The 19,636-nt window shown below is 40.6% G+C and overlaps 1 protein-coding gene across 1 annotated transcript in view; it reads right to left on the bottom strand.

Annotated features, from left to right (window-relative positions):
- Acot12 (acyl-CoA thioesterase 12) overlaps positions 1-15,507 on the bottom strand; it is a 40,878-nt gene extending 25,371 nt beyond the window's left edge. Inside the window, exons 1-2 of the mRNA XM_031360769.1 lie at positions 15,056-15,507; positions 6,256-6,325 (exon numbers count right to left, since the gene is read on the bottom strand). Coding sequence (XP_031216629.1) covers positions 6,256-6,325; positions 15,056-15,185 — 200 coding nt within the window. The 5' untranslated portion in view covers positions 15,186-15,507. The remainder of the gene's footprint in view (positions 1-6,255; positions 6,326-15,055) is intronic.
- Between the last annotated feature and the right edge of the window lie 4,129 nt (positions 15,508-19,636).

The following is a 19,636-nucleotide window of genomic DNA, read 5'->3' as shown; positions in this document are numbered from 1 at the left end:
TTTCAATGTTGTTTTCTCCTTCCCAAATCTTTTCTTCCCATTTTCATTTATCTGCATACTTGACTTTCCTAGAAGAATCATGGTCTTTCTAATTTACATTGCTCACTGAGTTTTGACTAATGGTGGCACTGAACTAAGGTGTAGTGAATGAGTCAGGGTTGCTGAGTTTGATGATGGAAGGTTTTCTCTGAGGCTCAGGTACAGAAACACACCAAGTCCAAAGGCACAGAAAAGAACAACTGAAAATTCATTGGCAACAGAAACCTTTGTCATTAAATAAAGAGCTGTCCTCAGTGTGGCCACATCAGTGACGAAATGAATGCTTTATAATGCTGTGCATTCACCAGGCAGTGTGCCAAATGCTCTGAATCATAGCAATAACTCTGTGGTCAAAGTGATTCCCATTTCATTCTCAATAGGAACTGGGCTTTAACGGTGACATAGCCAGCAACTGGCTGGGGCACAATTCAAACCCCGCTCTTATCTAAGATTAAAGCCCTGGAAACGTGGTCCTACTTGGGCTCCTAGAAAGGACAGCAATTAATTCTACTTTAATCACAGCAGAGAGACTTCTTTAGCTATATTAGGTACAGTCTATGAGGTAAATCAGATGGTTTTCCTGGGAGATTGACCTTATCTACTCAATGCCTTAGTGCACACATGGAGGCCCTATATACTATATCTCTCACAGTCTGTAACAATCCAGGCAGAAAAACCAGAAGAAAGAAATTTACATATGCACATACATATATATCTTTAAACAAGAAATTCTTGTATTGAAAATCTGAACAAATCAGTATTGCAGTATACTTTTCTTAATGTTCAGAGGAATTTAGGTAATTTAGAAAGTGATAAAGGTCATGCAAAAACCTTCACAGATGGGACTTAGGTCACAAATGCCCTATGCATTTGCATTTTGACTAAGCAGTTCTGGTTTAGGCATCTATTCCCAAAATACACTAGTAAAAATGTGAGCATGCAGCACATAAATCCATATATTGATGTACCATCTGTAATAGCAAAAGCAAGTCAGCATTTATTGATGAGGACTAATTGAATAGGAATCTATAACAGGACTACAAAACCTGTTAAAGTGATGAGCAGCTGTGTACATTGCTCTAGGGTGTTCTTATGGGCTGGATCTTGTATGGAAAAGGTGGAGAAAGTGACATAATATATTGGAATTCATTTGTTAAAATATGAATAAACACTTATATTTTAACGTAAGGAGTAATTATCAGATATAATGGTAGGTACTTAAAGAAAAGAAACCTTGGAAGCAATGAAATAGAAACTAAATATACCAGAGTGAAGTGTATTTTCCACATTTGAGCCTACTGCTTGTAAATGTTTTAAATGAGAAACCAGATACAATAAGACTACAACACAATGTTCAAACATAGACAGCCACTGAACTTGGTAGCTTAACTCTCTGGGAGAGAGTTCTTTTAAGTAACTCCCAATGCAGTGATGGTAGTAGCTATGTTATGTTTTTAAAAGGAACCTGGGCATTTGTGAGTATTTACTGAATTATTTACAAATCAGGACTAGAATTAGCTTTGGAATAATTCACATATGAGTATGGCCACAGAAGGTCTTGGTATGAGTATATGTGAGCTGATTATTCTTACAGGTCAGAGATGAGTTCTTGTGATGCACCATACTATTCTTTCTTATTTTATTGTCTGACTTGAATTTTCCATCCATACGAGCTGCTAAAGCAATTGTTATAGCTAAGAAGCTCCATTTTATGTTAGGCACCCACCAGCCATTTATCTTTGATTCCGATCCCTGGCAGATAAGTTTCCAGTAACCTTGACTCCACACCCAAAACTGTAGAGTTGTGACTATCTATTTGTTATGATATGACTGATTTTTTTTTTACTTCTTTAACTTGCTTATGCAAATACCCAAAGATTGTTTTGAGTTTCCTTAATCACTTAACTTGGCAGAACACAACAGTTTTTACTTGCTTGCATAGATATTGAAGCTCTTCATGTGGTTTTCCCTTTTAAAAGTACTTCCCCATACCTCTCCTTCACGACAATCTCAAATTTGAATCAGAGATTGTTCATCTTGCTAACATATAATCGATAGATCGTTTTAATTATAATTGGATTGAGTTTATAGTCTTTTTCCAGGAATCACAAACTCTGTAGCATTTGGAGGCCCCAGCAAGATCCCTGGGAGACCACAGACTCAGCGATAGGGCTCTGGGATAGGCCACAGAGGGAGCAAGTCCAAGGTAGACTTGACAGACCCCAGAGAGCCCAAACTGCAACTGCTCCAAATTTGCAAATCAAAAGTAAGAATTGCCAGCTACTGTGCTTCTGAAGCCTGGACATATCAGTGAGTTGTCCTGCTCTGTTTTAGACTCCAGATATTTGGAGAGACAAAAGGCAAGATCTTATGAGATCATAGACTTGGTCTATGGGGCAGAGGGGATGCCCTACTGTCCTTCTGGTCTTGGTGTATGAGAGAAGGTAGCCATCGTATGTCTGAATAGCTCTGTCTACCACCACCACCACCCTCCCCGGTTGTGTTGTACTGTCCTTTCTGTTGTTCTTTATTGTCTGTTGGATTTGTGTTTTCAAGTTTTGTTGTGGAGATGGGAATTGAACTGAGCATGCCAAACTGCCCCTGAACTAGATTCTACCTTTCCAGCATTTTTGAGAGGCACACTGCTTCTGGTTGTCTCTATTCTAGCTCCCCCTCGGAGCGTTCTCCATCTAGCTTGCTTCATCTCTGTCCCCTCATTGGCTCACTGAAGCCTGCTGTTTAAGTCCTACAGGTATATTAGTCACTTTTCTATGGCCCCTGTTTGCAATTCGTTCTCCTTGCTCTGCTTCTGAAGAATGCCTTCTTTTTTTCTACTTGGTGCATCTGCCCGCTGGCTCCTGAAGAGCCATAGAGCTCTTGCTGGACCTCCCTCACCAACCACCAGCACCACTAGGTTAGGGAGGGTGATGCAGGCACCCCTGGTGTGTAGCCCTGAGAGGCACCATAAGGTCCCTGCTCTACCACCTACTGCTTCCTTTGCTGCTGCTCTGGCTTGCACTCAGAATTTCTTTTTTCCAAGTCTTTGTATTCTGCTTGTTCTGGTCTCTCCCGCTGATCACTGGATTCAGTTTTTCAGGGATTAGGTGTTTTTGTGTATGATTAATATTAAAATGTTGTTTTATGTGTCCTGCCTTACTAGAAGGCTGGCTCTGGAGTTGGGGTATGGCCTCTATCTTCCAACCCAAGCGTTTGTCTAAATTTCCTCCAAAATCTCTGTTCTAGGCCAGAAGGCCATCTGACTCTTAGACACAGAGAGAAAACAAAACAGATAAATACAAACTTTCCATACTTTAAGATTTGTAAACTTATTGAATACAGTTAAAAATCTGTAAAACAAAAATTTATAAAGAAAAGAAAAACAACCCAATGTCAATGTTTTCTGAGCTCCTGTAGATGTCTGGATTTTATAGTTTTCTGTTTAATGGCCTTTAGGTTACAGATACTTAAATTATTCTACAATTTTATGATATTATAAGATAAAAAATACTTACTAAGATTTTCAGGTTATTTGCCTCCATATGCAGACACATACAAACTTGTTATAAAATAAAATAAAATCTATCTAAAACTTCTCAGTGCTAACTCTTAAAATAATCTGGACTTGTAAAAGTTAATATTCCTTCAGCATAAGGAGATAACCAAGGTTATTGGCCGCTCACCTAAGAATACAGTCACTCCTTCTAGCTGCTTGTAGCTACAATTAGGTCCTAACTGTGTGAAGTCTCAAGGTTTTCTGGAGAAACTAGGGTATATGGGCTAGAAGCTGAGAATAAGGATGGGGTCCACCTATAAGGCAAGGGAAAGTTGTTATAGAGCCTGGGTGAAGGTTCCCGATATCTAACATCCACTTACAAAAAAACTTTTCTTACAACAAATGGTTAATTTATTTATTACTCTTATGTTTCCTGTTATTTCAATTTTTTAAAAAAGGGTTTATAAGGGATTGTTAAATGTTAATTACAGATGTCTCAAGCTTTGGTGTCTCCCCCCCACACACACACACTGCTTGGTTCTTGATTACAAAAATTGTTCCTTCATCCTAAGGGAGTATTAGATAATATCCAGGGATATTCAAAACTCTTGCTAAAATATAAACTTTCTTTCTCTCAGGATCTGTAAGGCTGTTGCAAGAGGATGTAAGCAGAGGAGTTCTATAAAACTCCAAGCTCCCCCCCCCCCAAATTAGCTTAAAACCTGTAACAAAAAGTTGACAATAAAAATCTATACACAGGTAATTGTAATTTGCTATTGCATGCTTTTATGAAACTTGAAATCAACTCTGGTTAGTCCTTTTTAGATTAAGGAGACAACAACAGGTCCCCAAGATAGTTTGGATTAGAATAAATATTTTTATGTGGTGATTTTTGTCCTGAAACTTTAAAATAAAAAAAACAACATATGTCTAATGAACAAAATAAATTTGATAAATAAAGCTTATAAATTTCTAAGGTTTACTCAGATTAACAGTAATTAAATTGAAGATTTTTGTTTAGCCTCTCTGTCTTTGATAACTTTGTTAAGCTTTAACTATTTAGATAAACTAGTCATACAAGAAATTTTAATATTCTTTAATGGTATACTATAAAAGGATCAAAAAATAAAATAGAATATATAAAATAGGAGATTCCAATCTTTCTATGGGCTATATTTATGGTTTTATAAAATCCCCAGTCTCTCTATGGGCTATAATTATGATTTAAAGTTTTATTTTGATATCAAAAGAGCTTCAATTCAAAAATTATAATTTTAAAGCTAAAATTCTGATCTTATTAAAGTTGCTAACTTCTTATAAACTATTAAGGATAATTATGACATACAACTTAATGTTCGGTAATCTTATAAATGATTAAATTTTTTAATGTGCTCAAAACTATGCTTGTAATCATGCTAAGTACAAATGTAATTCATTTTCAGGGGCAAGCTTAATTTAGCTTTCTGTATATGTTTCAGGGTTAAGCCTAAAACAAGTAACTAAAAACAAGCAAAGTTTGTACAGTTCATATATACTTAATAGACAATGGACTTCAAATTTGTCAGAGATCTGATGAATATGGCATTCAAGGTGTTCAATGGAAAAAAAACTTGCTACGGAAGACCCCAACTCATTGTGGTGACCTCAAAGTCTTCAAAGAAGGTGATGGGGCACAGCAACTCTACCTGAGCTGTGATAACTCCAACTACTGGGAAAAACTGCCCCCATGCCTCATCTCATGTGTCTCTAGGACCTGGCCCAAACTCTGGACAACCAGGACACTGGAGAGCTGATTGCCCCATTTTGTGTAGACAAAGTAATGTCAGTTCCCCAAGTTATAGCTCCTCGGGAAAGCCTTTCAGGTCTTCTGGGCTACTCTCCCCCAACAAAGCCACTGACACCACAGGAGCCTGGTGAGTGACCCTCTAGGTTATGGGCACGTCTCTGTAATTTTAACTGATACATAGGCCACTGGATTATACTTCCTGTTATGATTTATCCTTCTCAGGTCTCTGATGACATTGCTGGCTAGGCAAGATGTAGCTTTGTCAATTAAGCAGCCACAGGCAATCAGCTCCTTCCCCCAAGACTGCAGCCCCCTTGTCTATTCATTTCATAAGTGAAAAAAACAGACCTTGCTTTTTCTAGTGCTACCAGGTCTCCTGCTGAGAAAGGCAGGCAGGTCTGCCTTGCTAACACGCTTCGTATTAAAGAATAAACAGGTTTCAGACATAAGTCTTTACTGTTCCTTTTTTTTTTTTTAAGAACAAGCAGTCTCACACACAAAATGATCCTTATAATTTATTTACACACACCATAAGTGTTTACACCCCAGCAGCAGAGATACTTATTATCATCTATCAAGTAGGAAAAGGTCCTTAAGGACAAGATGATAGGAAGCTTGCCAAGCCTCACACTACAACGTATTAGATACAAGAGTTACTTAAAACTGAGCCTCACACTACAACGTATTAGATACAAGAGTTACTTAAAACTGAGCCTCACACTACAATGTATTAGATACAAGAGTTACTTAAAACTGAGACCAAATTGTACTTAGAACAATGAGTACTGGTAGACACCAAGATTTTTTTTTTAAACTGTTTCTTGTTTTTTAAGAAAACACGGTCAGGTCGTTGACCCCAAATGAATAAGGTGCAATAAACATGAACTGCAAATGATCCAATAAATCCACGGAAAGGGAAGAGAACACCACCACTTACCTAGCTGTGTCCTCAAACAGAATGTCATCCATTGAGGCTGTGACACAGGAAATCCCAGCATGCTTTTCAGCTTAAAAACAAACAAACAAACAAAGCCAGGTCAAAGTATGCTGTGTTAGCAGCTCTCATGAAAAGGTTTAGCAAAAGGAAAAAAAAATACATTGGAGTAGATTAGTTTTGATCACTCATCCCCTCTCTCATTTCAGCACCACACTGCCCACGCATTCAGGACGACCTGTATTTACAAGCAAGCCTTGGCCCTGCAGGTTGTTTCTATTGTGTAATGATTACTGTACTTTCTCCCGAATCCTAACTTGGGAATCTCTAGTAAGTATAAATAACAATTTTTTTGCAAGTTTTTGATGACCCTAAATATTTTTGTATTATTATCAAGTATTATCCTCCTTTTATTTTATAAATAAACATCAAAGCTATACCCACTGTCTCATATAGCTAGTAGCTGAATATATTGAAGTCACAGATGACTGTGAACCTGAGGTGCCCTCCACATCCGAGGGGATGCCCCTGGGAATCTGAGGGTGCACAGGGGAGGCCATGCTCACCATTTATCATTACCAAACTGGAATCAATTTGTCTGCATAACGATGCTGTAGATGAGAGTGTTACCAAGGGGCAGAGCAAGAGTGAAGAAGCATTCCACATTTTCTGTGGTCTATATATGCACTTAATTTGTCCAGAATTCTTTTGATTATTGGTTTTGCTTAACATAAAAATATCAGGATTTATGCTATTTGGACGTGAGTTTATGCCAGCTTTGTTTTTGAGAGGCATTTAATTAAAGTCCAAACAATTTTTCATTAACTTTTTTTTTTGAGACAAATTCTTTCTACATAGACTAAGGTGTCTAAGAACTCATTTTGTAGCCAAGACTGGCCTCCAGCTCTAAATTCACCCCACCACCACCCTCTCCCACCTTAGCCTCTTTGGCACTGGGTGTTTAGGTGTGTATCATTTTGCTTGGCTCACTGCCTTTTAAAGAACTTTTAGCTTCATTCTTAAAATTGAAGGCTTCACAGATAATACACATTATTAAGAAGTGATGGAGAATTAAATTCTTGTTTTATGCAGAGAATGGATTACAATGTAAGTATTAACTGATCATCTTGGTAAAGAGAGGCGAGAAATTAACCATTTTGGAAATCTACGTAGGAACAATGGGCACATAAGTGGCTTGTCAATTATAAGACAATTTAGCAAAATACAAGGATTTGGAAGCATCAAACTCTAGTCTTGTTCAGGGTGGATTCAGCCTGAGACAAACATGAGGCATGATCAGTTGATTTCCAGACACTGCGTGGAAATCTTACCAATGTTATCAGAGGTCCTTACAGATCTGTTCTAAAACTGTGTTCTTAGAGCCAACATTTTCCAGAGTACTGAATGTTTTTTCAAAAACATGTTGTAAAACATTGATTTTTAAAAAGTGCCTAATAAACACTCAGTTCATGAAGGGGCAGTCTTTTAAGTTAAAATGTTTTTATTAATAAAGTATGATTGTGTAAACCAATTTGCCAATTTTAAGTGGTCAAAGTAATTAAAATATAGTAACCATTAGGATAAGAATGTAGAGCTCTATTGTACTTTCCTGAAGAATACTATGCTTTGGATGATGGACCGGGGAGAAGCAGCAGAAGGTGACAATTAGAAATTTACAAGCATTTCTCATTGGCTATGCACTAAGCCACGCTTGTCAGCCATTGGCCATGCACCAAGCCATGAATGCCAGTCAGAGAAGGTTAGTACTATCATTGGTTCCACCCTTAATTGAGGAAATTCAATCTTACAAAGATTCAAATGATTGTTCTAGTGGTTTTGGCTACATAAAATAGGAATTCTAGGAAAGAGTTGGGTAGATGAGGCTAAGAATGCTTTCAGAGAGCAAGCACCTCACTGAATGCTGCACCAACAGTCATACTTCCTACTCCACACTTGTAGGAGTGCTTATAAATCAAGTGCCTATAAATCACATGAGCATGCCTCATGTTTGCCACACATGACTCCAAACATGTCTAGAGTTTGACACTTCCAAATCCTTGTCTTTTTGCTGAATTATTTTTCTAACTGACAAGCTTCTTCTGGGCCCATTGTTCCCACATAGTTTCAAATGGCTCCTGTGTGTCCATCACATCCTTTGAGTCCCTTCAGATGTAGGAGGTGGTCTCCACCGATGGTTCTTAACATTTTGATTGTACCTTCATTCTTTCAATGACAGTAGAAATACTTAGAGATATTATTGATGTCCTAGGAAGATGGAAGCACATTAGCTGAGTGATTATAATCCATGTATTCATACTATGGTTATTGATAAGATAGAACTAGTATCCATTCTTTCTTATCCTCAACTAATATTTATTGAACATCTGTGCTATGCCAGCATCTCTCTCCAGGGTGCTGGAAATGCACCCATGACCCATTTCCATAAAGTGTAAAGGGGAAAGCCAAAGATTGAGTGGAAATTTTACGAATCTGCTCAGAGGTTCTTACATACAAGGACAAAATGAGTTACATGTTCTGAAGAAAACATAAGGCCCCATGGCTCATGGAACAAGTGAAGGTTCTTGAGCTGAGATCTGGAGGATGAGTTGAAGTGAAATAGATATGAGAGGGAAGAATGGGCAGGAAGGCTGCTGAGCAGGCGAGCCTGAGGGTGGCTTCTGTGGCTAGAATGGAGACAATGAGAAGGAGGAGTGAGATGGAGATGAAGGGAAGGAGGGCCAAGAACAGATCCTGGATGGGGCCTGGAAGCTCTTGCTTGTCATCGTTTCAGAATTGTTATTATCAGGTGTTATTTGCTGTCTTCTGACCTCTCCTATGATCATTTAGCTGAAAGCACTAATGTAGTTGAGCTAACCAGGTCTCTGCTGTTGCAGATGAGGTTGGTGGTAATTTTAATTATTGCTACACTGAGTACAGCTTTTCTGGATGCTTTTAAGACTTTTTCTTAAACATATCTGATTATAATATGCCTATGTATGATAATTTTTAAATTAATCTTTCTTGGTGATCTATGGATCCTTGAATCTAACTGTATGATTTTCAGCATGTTTGAGGGCGTTTTCTCCTTGGGGGATCTTATGCATATATAAAAGCTTCCTTTTTTTTTTTTTTTTTCATGACTGTATGAAGCATTGTGTACTTGTGTGGTGCTAGGGATTTAACTCTAACCTTATGCATGGTAGGCAAGTGTGCTATACAATTGGACCATAACCCCATTTTATATGAAAGCTCAGATACTTTACATTAATTTTCTTTTACATTTGTTGACTTTCTCCGCAGCCATTTTTATTCCATAGTTAAGGCTATACAATGTAGTTTGAAATTTGGATGCTATATTTCTGTTATTGAGTTTCCATATTGTTCTCATAAAACACTTTCTATTTTAGTTTTTGAGATTTATTGTTTTTCTAATCTTTAAAATAATATTATCAATTTTCTTGAGTATAACTACAATAGCCACATTAAAGCCTTTGAATTTTAATTCCAGCATCAATGTCATCTATAGATTAGTTCCCGCTGATTATCTTTGAAGAACAAATCGTGTTTGCCGGCTTAATTGGATGTAAGGTTTTTTCTATTAGCTCTGAGTCATTGTTGATTTGTTATTGAAACAGCGGGCTCTGATGAGCTCTTTGAAAAGTATTAGTTTTGCTTTTGTTGTTTTCTTGAAAAAAACAGGTGGTTCAGTTTACTAAATATAAACCATAAAGCCCTGTCATTTTAGAGATGGGTATGACTCCTTCACTTTCTCTGGTCTTTACTTGGAAATTTGAAGTCTACCCTATACATACAAAACTCAAAGTGTGCCAGCTATCTGCTTAAGGATTACAAGCAAAGCTGTTGACCTCCCTGTCTCTCTTCATATTTCAGGGAATGTGATTTCTTCAAACATTGTCCTTTGGATGTTCAAACTGACAAACCTACCTGGGCAATGGTGGCACACGCCTTTAATCCCAGCACTTGGGAGGCAGAGGCAGGCGGATTTCTGAGTTCGAGGCCAGCCTGGTCTACAGAGTGAGTTCCAGGACAGCCAGTGCCACACAGAGAAACCCTGCTCAAACAAAACAAAACAAAACAAAACAAAAACAACAACAAAAAACAAAAAAATCAAACTGGCAAACCTGCAGATTTCCAACACACACACACACACACACACACACACACACACACACACACCATCTCATAAAAACTAAACAAAGAAGAAATAAAGAAAAGTAGGGTCACTACTGTTCTCTTCTGGGTGTGACTTCCATTTGTTTCAAACACTTTCATTTACTTCTTAGTTGCCTGAATTTACCTTTATTTACTGTTCTCTCCTGAGTTAATAGTTGTTATTGATGTGGGAGAGATTTCTGATAGGAAGTACTTGACCAGATTAGAGGAAAAACCCTTTCAACCTTCAGTAAAGAAACAGGGGCGTGTGTGTGTGTGTGTGTGTATGATCTGGCCATGGCATCTGTCACCCCATTGATTGCCAGGGTTGATTCAGCTGATCTGGCTGGCTGGGTGGGTGTGCATCCCTCCCAAAGCTGCACACTGGGTTGAACAGGATGGTCTTCCCTTGAATAGCAGAGAACCTGTCTTCAGACAAGGGTGTATGAGTAGCTGTGCTTCCCTGCTAGATCCTCCAAAGGAGCTCGCAAGTCCATTGCAGTATATGCTTTTCTTTCTTTTTGTGACTGAAAAGCAAATACTACAATTGAAGTAAATGTTTGCTCTTCTTAGTAAGTGTAAATGGTTGCTTTGGTTTTTTGTAGTTTTGTTTTCATAGAGGTGTGAGGCTTTGATATAGCAGAATTAGTTCAGAGCTGTTATTGGCATTACAGTTAGAGTAATTGTAGTTAACACACAGTCATAGAGCAAAAAATAACTAATTAAGGCTGGTATGGAATTTAAAACAGATTATATTAACATGTCCATGTTTAGTTTAATACAGTTCTGCTTTGTCAATATCATTTTGTCATTTCTTCTTTATAAATTAAACACTTCAGCCAAATAATTGACCTTTATTACTGTTTCATATTTGTATTTTTTGTTTTGTTTTGTTTTTTTGGCTTTTCGAGACAGAGTTTCTCTGAGTAGCCCTGGCTGTCCTGGAACTCACTTTGTAGACCAGGCTGGCCTCGAACTCAGAAATCCACCTGCCTCTGCCTCTCAAGTGCTGGGATTAAAGGCGTGTGCCACCACTGCCCAGCCATATTTGTATTTTTAAGTCTATTTCTTAGAGAGTTTAGACTAGTATACTTATAAAATAGAAAAGTCCCAAAGTCAGAGAGATAGCATATGAACCAGGGTGTACATTGCAAGATCCTGTTAGCACAGGCCTTGCTCCTCCGAATCTCTAGGCAGCTGCTTTGGCCTAGATTGTAGCACAACCCTGAGTCTGTCCCTTCTAACATTTGTTGTGCTGTCTTCTACTTCATTCAGTTATGCTTTGGAAGCAGATGGGTTTGCTTTGTGTAACAACATCAGTTTTTATAAAAGCTTGACAAAATTTAAAAAAGAAAGAAAGAAAGAAAAAGAAAGAAAGAAAGAAAGAAAGGAAGGAAGGAAGAAAAGGTAAAGACAAAAAAAGTATCCGACATGAGGAGGTCGGCGAGTTCAGATGTACCTTAGATGCACTATGGAGGCGAAACCAGAATACAGGGAGAAGAGCTTAGGCATCACTCTGAAACCCCCAAGGCAGGATGGTGAGGCCGGAGACCAGGCAATGGTGTGGAGGTTCAGCAGAGGGGATGGGTTGAAGAGATTCCTTTAACGTGGTGTTAGTAAATCCAAACAGAGAAGGTTACAGATTGAATGTGTGGATCAGGAAGACACACAGAAAGCACGCCAAGGACGAGTCCTAGATAAGGCTGCAGTTATGAATCAGGTGGCACTCATTAAAAGTGAACATTCAGAAAGATTCATCAGTACCATGGAGAAGGAAGTGTGGTCTTGAGAGAGTTCAAACAAGAAGTGGACATGGGTGTGGAGCAGGCCGCAGTGATGGTTTCAAGCTTCCAGTCTGAAAAGATGGAAAGAATACGGGGTGGATGACAGCTGTGGGGCCTATGGCTAATGTGATCTGAGCTGTTCAATTAAAAAAAAATATTGAGAAAGATGGTTTGGAATCTACCAGTGCCTTGGGGAGATGGCCATGGGTATTGTTTATCCTAGGAGACATAAGTAGACAGAGCACTGGTCAACGGAACTCTGGGTGAAACAATGCTAGAAAAACCTGCTTTGGCGTTACTCTTAAGATTCAACCAATGTTACCTGAATAATGTCTCCTGATTATGCAGTGGCTCTTATTTCCGTAGAGTGTTCAACATGGTCATTATCTGTATTTCACAAGATAACCTTATCATAAGGAGTCTTTAGTGTTCGTAATAGTAACATTTCCAGTTATGAAGTTATCAATGGCAATATAATTGCTAAAGCATACTGTAATTGATTATCTGTAGTCTTCCTGTGATCTAAGTTCCCTAAAAGGTCAGATTAGAAACTCTTGATGCCAATTGTGTTCAGCGCCTTGGAAATCGGTATCACTCTTATCAGCATGCCAATCATGTCTACACTTCTTTCTTTTATTTAGATATTTCTGATTTCTTATAACATTGTTGTAACCCAATTCAAATCTTGTAAGAACTCTTAAGACTAAAACAAAACAAATCAGCAAATAAAACAAAAGGACTGTCACTGAAAATGCTGCCAAATTTTACGGGTGACAAACAGAAGAGAGTTAGCACTGTATTACTCCAATAAGAAAAGCAGGAGTCCATAATGTTCTGAACTTTACTTGAGCTGCGTGCAGTATACTGAATGTGACTAGAACACATGACATGTGAAGTTCCTCCCAGGTCTAATTTTTTCCATCTGAATTCATTTTTGCCCAGAGCTAGAACCAGGCAGTGGAAATGGAGGTTCAGCACAAGGGCCATTGACACTGAGGAGTGAGATATGGGAATGGGCAAAGAACAGGTACAAAGTTTCTTAGAGAGAAAGTGAGACACACACTAGAAAAAACCCAGAAGGATGCCATTGATGCTGTCAGACAGTCTGGAAGGGAGGCAGTTACCACGGAGATTATTTATATGGGAAACACAATCCTGTACTTATTCTTAGTGTCAATGGCCTCTAGTGGAACATCCTATAGCCATTCAGTATAATGTCCTAAGCTAGGCTCAGGATTAACTCAGGCCCCTCAGAGAATGAGTTTTCCCCTACAAGAGCATCTGTGAAAAGTGGGGATGATGGGAAGATATGGAGAGGTACTGAGTGGGAGTCAGTGATATGATTCATGTATTTAAAGTTCACTGTGTATAGATAACAGATCCCAGGGAAGCAAGATAGCACTAGGACATCAAAAGACTTTCTTCAGAAGGGGGCGTGGCAAGGCTTGCTTGTATCCAAGACTCTATCACTGCTCTAAAGATGAGAGAAGTCAGCATAGGCATAGGACATTCACGTACTACTCAACCCAGGCTTTTAGCTAGAAAGCTATTTACATTATAACACACTGGTTTCAAAAGTAGGGCTTTTCTTCATCTTTAAGCATAATCAGTCAAAGTCAGATCATAAATCAACTCAATGCTGAGCAGTTGCCTTTTCTAGGGTGGCCATAGCACAGCGCTATGGGCTGGGTGGCTCGGACAACAGACATTTGGTTTCTCAGAGTTCTGAAGGCTGTCAGGCCCACCACCTGCCACGTCAGACTGGTGAAAGCTCTCTCCCTGATTTACAGACTGACTCTTGCTGCTGCCTCACATGCTTCTGAGTTCTAAGACTTAGTCCCCTGGAATAAGGATGCACTCCTCTCATCTCTTTAACCCTGATTACTCGCTTATACAACACAGCCACACCAGGGAACTGCCACTTCCAAAATACAAATGGCAGGGATGGCATAGAAACATCATTCAGTCCATATTAGATGATTTTGTGCCCCCACCCCCACCCTCAGTGCTGGGATGGAAGTCACACTGGCCTCATGTAAGCCAGGCAAGCCCTTCACAACTGGATTATACTGCTAGGCCTTCTTGATGTTCTTGCTCCCATTCTCTCTCAGGAATATTATCAAGTTTCCCCTGACTGCCTAGTGATGGCAGTAAACTAAACACAGAAAGGATCTGGCAAAGGAGCAATCTTTCACCAAGGAAGCTTTTAAATCATGAAAAGCAGGAACTGTGACCAGTGGTGTAAGAACACTTCTGGTGTTGCAGTAAATAATGTAGGTGTTTGTTAAGAAAATATATTAACATGTGCACGTATGCGCACGCCAATGTGTGTGTGTGTATGTGTGTGTGTGTGTGTGTACACGCGCGCGCCTGTGAGACTGCAAAGTGAATCTTGGTTTCATGCTTGAAGTGTGAACATTTTTTCCAGCCTCAGTTCTACTTAGTCAACGAACTCAATCTTTAGAATTTTGAATACGGTTAAGTACAGATATATGCAATCTATATAACAAAGTCTTTGAAGGGAGTGGAGGGTGGGATGTCTTCACTTTGTTTTGTGAGTTGAAAGGAGTCCAGCCAAATAAACGTCCGAGAACCACTGGTCTAGGTCGCTATCAGCAGCTGTCTTAGTCATCACTCCTGTCTGCATCTGCGCTCAGCTCTGGGAACACTGCCCTTCGCTTTGCTTCCTTCCTTTTCCCAGGCACTCTCTAGCTTCAACGCCAGCCTAGCGCATCCCCAGTTCCAGACACTCCAGTTCTTCAGGATCCCCAGACACTATCACCTCCCTGGCCACCAGCAGCAGCCCTCCCCGCCCGACGGTGCCCTCGCGTGGGCCGCGCACCTACCCGCCAGGCAGGCGGTGGTGTCCATCCACTTAAGCAGCTGCCCGGCGCTCAGCTCGCCGCGGGAGTCGGCGTGCGCGGGCTGGATGGCCTGGCTCATGAGCACCTCGCCGGGCATCACGGTCGATTCCATCGTCCCGGCTGAGAGAGCCCCAGACGCCAGCGGGAGGCCATCCCGATCCTCTGGGGCCCGCCCCCGCTCCAAAGGGCGCCGCCCGCGCCCGCTGCCAGGTGCTTAGGAGGTGAGAGGTCAGGGTCCTACTAGTCACACAGGGACTGTTGTGAGGAGGGCAAGGAAGGACGCCAGCCTCTCTCCAAGCAGAACAGGAGCGCTGCCCAGCTTCAAAACGCACGGGTGGGGACAGGTGTTTCTAGAATGCAGGACAATGGTCATCATCTGAAGACCTTGGCAGAGGAGGGAGCCTTAGAAGGGAGGGCAGCGCCTTTGCTATGCAAATGTTTCAGAGAGCTTGGCTTCTGGGCTTTGTTGCTTGGTTGGTTTTAGTAGTTGGCCTTCCTCCCGCTGCCAGACGTTGCAACACTTACTGCTCAGGCCTTTGTTCAAACTCTACCTTCAGGTTCTTAGGACACTACAAGCAACGGCTCCAAAGATCATTTTGTTAGGAAACTGATTCCACTGCCAAACAAACGTCCCGAGGAGCTCGAGTGTGTAGGAACATCAGAGTCACCCAACTAGAGAAGGCAACATTTTGAGTTTTCTAGTGTCTCCCAACGTTCATGGGAGACAAATTTAGGACATTGTATATGAACTAGAGGCCCACACTCAGGGCCAGCAGGTGCTATACTTTGTAAAGCGTCAAGCACTGGCTTTACAAAGCAGTTCTTTTTTGGGGAAACCGGGGTATCCAAACCCTCCAGTGGATCCCGGATCCATGGATGGAGTAATGGAGGCCTGGAGGGGTGGGGTGGCTTGTCTGGTACTGGCTAAAACATCAGGACCAGGTGCCTAGAAGCCAGGGTATCCTGCCTGTCCTGGGATCTCACTGACTCCTGGGAATATTGCTACACTTTCAGCTTTCAGCATTAGGCCTCTGGCCACCAAACCTAGCCTGTGAGCATCAAAAAGAGCCTGGATGTTTAAAGATTTTTTTAAATTATTATTTTAAACTATGTGTATGTATTTGACTGTGTGTTGGGTATACGTACCTGAGGCTGGAGGCATGAGAGCACCCTGGAGCTGGAATTATAGACACTGGAACTGTAGGAACTATAGGCAGTTGTGAGCTGTCTGTTGTCAGAGCTGAGAGCCAAACCTCTGGAAAAGCAATGTCAGCTGTTGATCAGTGATGCATCTCTCCACCCCCAATCCTGGGGATTTTACCTCCCCTGTAAATACATATGTGTTTAATAAGTAAAGAGAAAGAGATGTACTGAGTTGATAGCTTCTGGGATCCTTTGTATCTGGCCAGTTTCAGAGTATATAAGCACAAATAAAAATAGGCAAGTATTAAGTTAGATCTTATAAGACGCATACAATGTTTTTAAAAAGGTCTTGTGTAGCCTGGGCTGGATTTGTACTTTCCTTACTTCCCCAGGATGAGATTACAGGCATGTGCTGTGCTTAAAGTGGTGAAAGAGTGAGCCCAGGGCTGTGTTAGTCAAGCACCTGTACCAAATGAATCACATTCTCAGGCTCCAAAAGTGACTTTGAAGCCAATTAAAGCCGTTGTATGGAAGGTGTTCTCTTTCCATACCCACTCACTTATTCAAGGGCAATGTGACTGGATCCATGTCATACGTGGTAGCCCCTATTGGAATATGCCTGAAATGTTTTTTTTTGTTTTTTTTTTTTTGTTTTGGTTTGGTTTTTTTTGGGTTTTTTGTTTTTTGTTTTTTTGTTTTTGTTTTTGTTTTTTTGTTTTTTTGAGACAGGGTTTCTCTGTGTAGCCCTGGCTGTCCTGGAACTCACTCTGTAGACCAGGTTGGCCTCAAACTCAGAAATTAGCCTGCCTCTGCCTCCCAAGTGTTGGGATTAAAGGCGTGCAACCACCACTGCCTGGCTCCTGAAATGTTCTTATATTTTTTTTGTATATCTTCTGTAATGGTAATCCTCCACATTTAGGAATCAGTGGATTCGGTAATTGTTCACCATGTATTCACTCCATCTACTGATAACTCTATGGGAGGTTTTCATTTATGTTGGACTATGGTAAGGTGACTTGCTTTAGGTTGACAAATGGGGAGGTAGAAATGTACCAGGTTTCACCCATAATGACACCTTGTCCTCTTAGGGACGTTAGCCTTAAGGAGAATCTACACCCAACTTATGACATATCTGCGTCTGACTGGATTCATACATTCAGTCACATTACTGGTGGTCCCTGTATCCAGCAGACATGCAGACTTAAGAATGAATGAGACGTTAGTGATTGTAGTTGTGTGCCAGTTTGATGTGTGGGCTTCTTTGTTACACAGCAATTACAGTGAGTTTGATCTTGGGGAAATTTACTAAAGTATTAGAAGTAAACCATTTGTGGGCCAAGGTGTGTTAGTTTGACTAAAATTTTGAGAGTGAATTGTGTGGCCTCTCGTGTGTGAGTTCTTATCAACATTAGACATTTCACAAATGTTTAAGCTTAGGTTTAAGGAGATACTTTCCAAAAACACAATTTGACATGAGACAGCATGTGTCTGTATATGACTATCTAGAGGTATTTCACACACACACACACACACACACACACACACACACACATAGAGTATACTAACTAAAATTTTTCTTTATCTTTATCACCTCTTGTTTGGGTGACTTGATTACAGTTTCGTATCCTTTGTTGTAGTCACACTGTACTGGCTGGTTTTGTGTGCCAAGTTGGCACAGGCTGGAGTTATCACAGAGAAGGGAGCTTCAGTTGGGGAAGTGCCTCCATGAGATGCAGCTGTGGGGCATTTTCTCAATTAGTGATCAAGTGGGTAGGGCCCCTTGTGGGTGGTACCATCCCTGGGCTGGAAGTCTTGAGTTCTATAAGAGAGCAGGCTGAGCAAGCCTGGGGAAGCAAGCCAGTAAGAAACATCTCTCCATGGCCTCTGCATCAGCTCCTGCTGATGCAATAGACTCTCTTCACATTTGGTAGAGGTTAGGAAAGGTGCCAGAGCAATGCTCTCATTAAAATATTCATTTATAACGTTAGAGTTTAAGGTTTCAATACAAACACATTAAACACATTTGGAGAACAGAGTTCCATGTATTTGGGGTGCCAATGTCTTCGCCAGAGGATTTCCTGCTCTTTTTGGCCTGTAGTTGCTACTCAAGGGGTCACTGTGGCCTTTACTGACCTGGCCAGTACCTCTATCTTTAAGCCAACCTTTCTCCTGTTTGTCTCCACACATTCAGAGTCATCTACTTTGTGTGGAACTCAGGACTTCACTTTGTTAGAACAAAGACCATGGGCACAGAATTCCGGCTTTTCCCTTTCCCAGATTAGGGCAGGACCCAGGCAACTGCTCTGGGAAGTCTCCTGGCTGTCTCCACTACTACTGCCTGTCCTATTAGAGAGCACTGATTGCTTTAACCTGGAATTCTAATGGGTCATGATACAATTTTTTCTGATATTGCTGATTTCTGTCTCATGTTTTCTTAAAGAATTTTGCATCTACACTGTTGAGAGATATCGGTCTGTTATCCTTTCTCTTTAGTTCTCCTTTTCTTCATCAGCCTCCTCTTCTTCCTTGTCTTATTTCTACTCCCCCCTCCTATTTCTTCCCTTCTCTCCTCCTCTTCCTCCCCAGCTCCTCCTCAGTCCTGTTTTTGTTATTGGTTTTATTTTGTTTTTTGAAGCAGAGTCCATGTATCTCTGGATGGCCTGATAATCTCTATGTCTTAGAGGCTAGAATCAAACTTGTAGCAATCCTGCCTCAGTTGCCCAAGTGTGTTTATAGGGGTATGTCACCCCAACCATTTTTTTTCCTATTCTCTTTTTAGAACTACCTTTTTTTCTGGTTTGAGTTTCAGTCTAAGAAGTGTTCGCTGGATTCTGCAACTAGAAACATTGTATAACTCTGTTGTGCTTTGAAAGCCTAGAAATCTCCAAGGAAGTTCTTGGAATCACAGGAATTTCTTTTGAGGAATTTTTTAATTATGGATTTATCTTCTAAATAGTTATTAAGCTACTCAAGTAACCTACCTCTTATGGTCATTTCTGGTTTTAGTAAATTGTTGTTATTCATCTTCAAAGGTGATTTGCCAAAGGCAGAGGTGAGCTGGTGTTTTTCTCTTGTGGGGTAAGACCCTGCCAGCTCTGCTAAGCTCCACTTGACAGCTGTCCCTCCCAACTCTTTAATTTCACCACAGGACTCCATCTCCTGCCAGCAGTACAGATTCAGTGGGTCAGTAGCTCTAGGGGTGGAAACAACTGTCTAGAGCTTACTAACCTTCCATATGACTGATGGGCACTAAAGCTGACACCTCTGTTGTAAGAGGTGTTTCATCAAAGGGATACTTGGCAGCCCTTACCAAAGTGCATTTTGTTTTGTTTTGTTTAACAAAGGCCATTTATAGTGAGAGCTGCCATCTTCTCTCCGGTGAGTTCCTAAGCCGGGAACAGTCAGCAGGGAGGCACAGAC

This window comes from Mastomys coucha, unplaced genomic scaffold (genome assembly GCF_008632895.1).
Source record: "Mastomys coucha isolate ucsf_1 unplaced genomic scaffold, UCSF_Mcou_1 pScaffold8, whole genome shotgun sequence".
Taxonomy (NCBI): Eukaryota; Metazoa; Chordata; class Mammalia; order Rodentia; family Muridae; genus Mastomys; species Mastomys coucha.
This window is presented reverse-complemented; position numbering and strand designations above follow the sequence as displayed.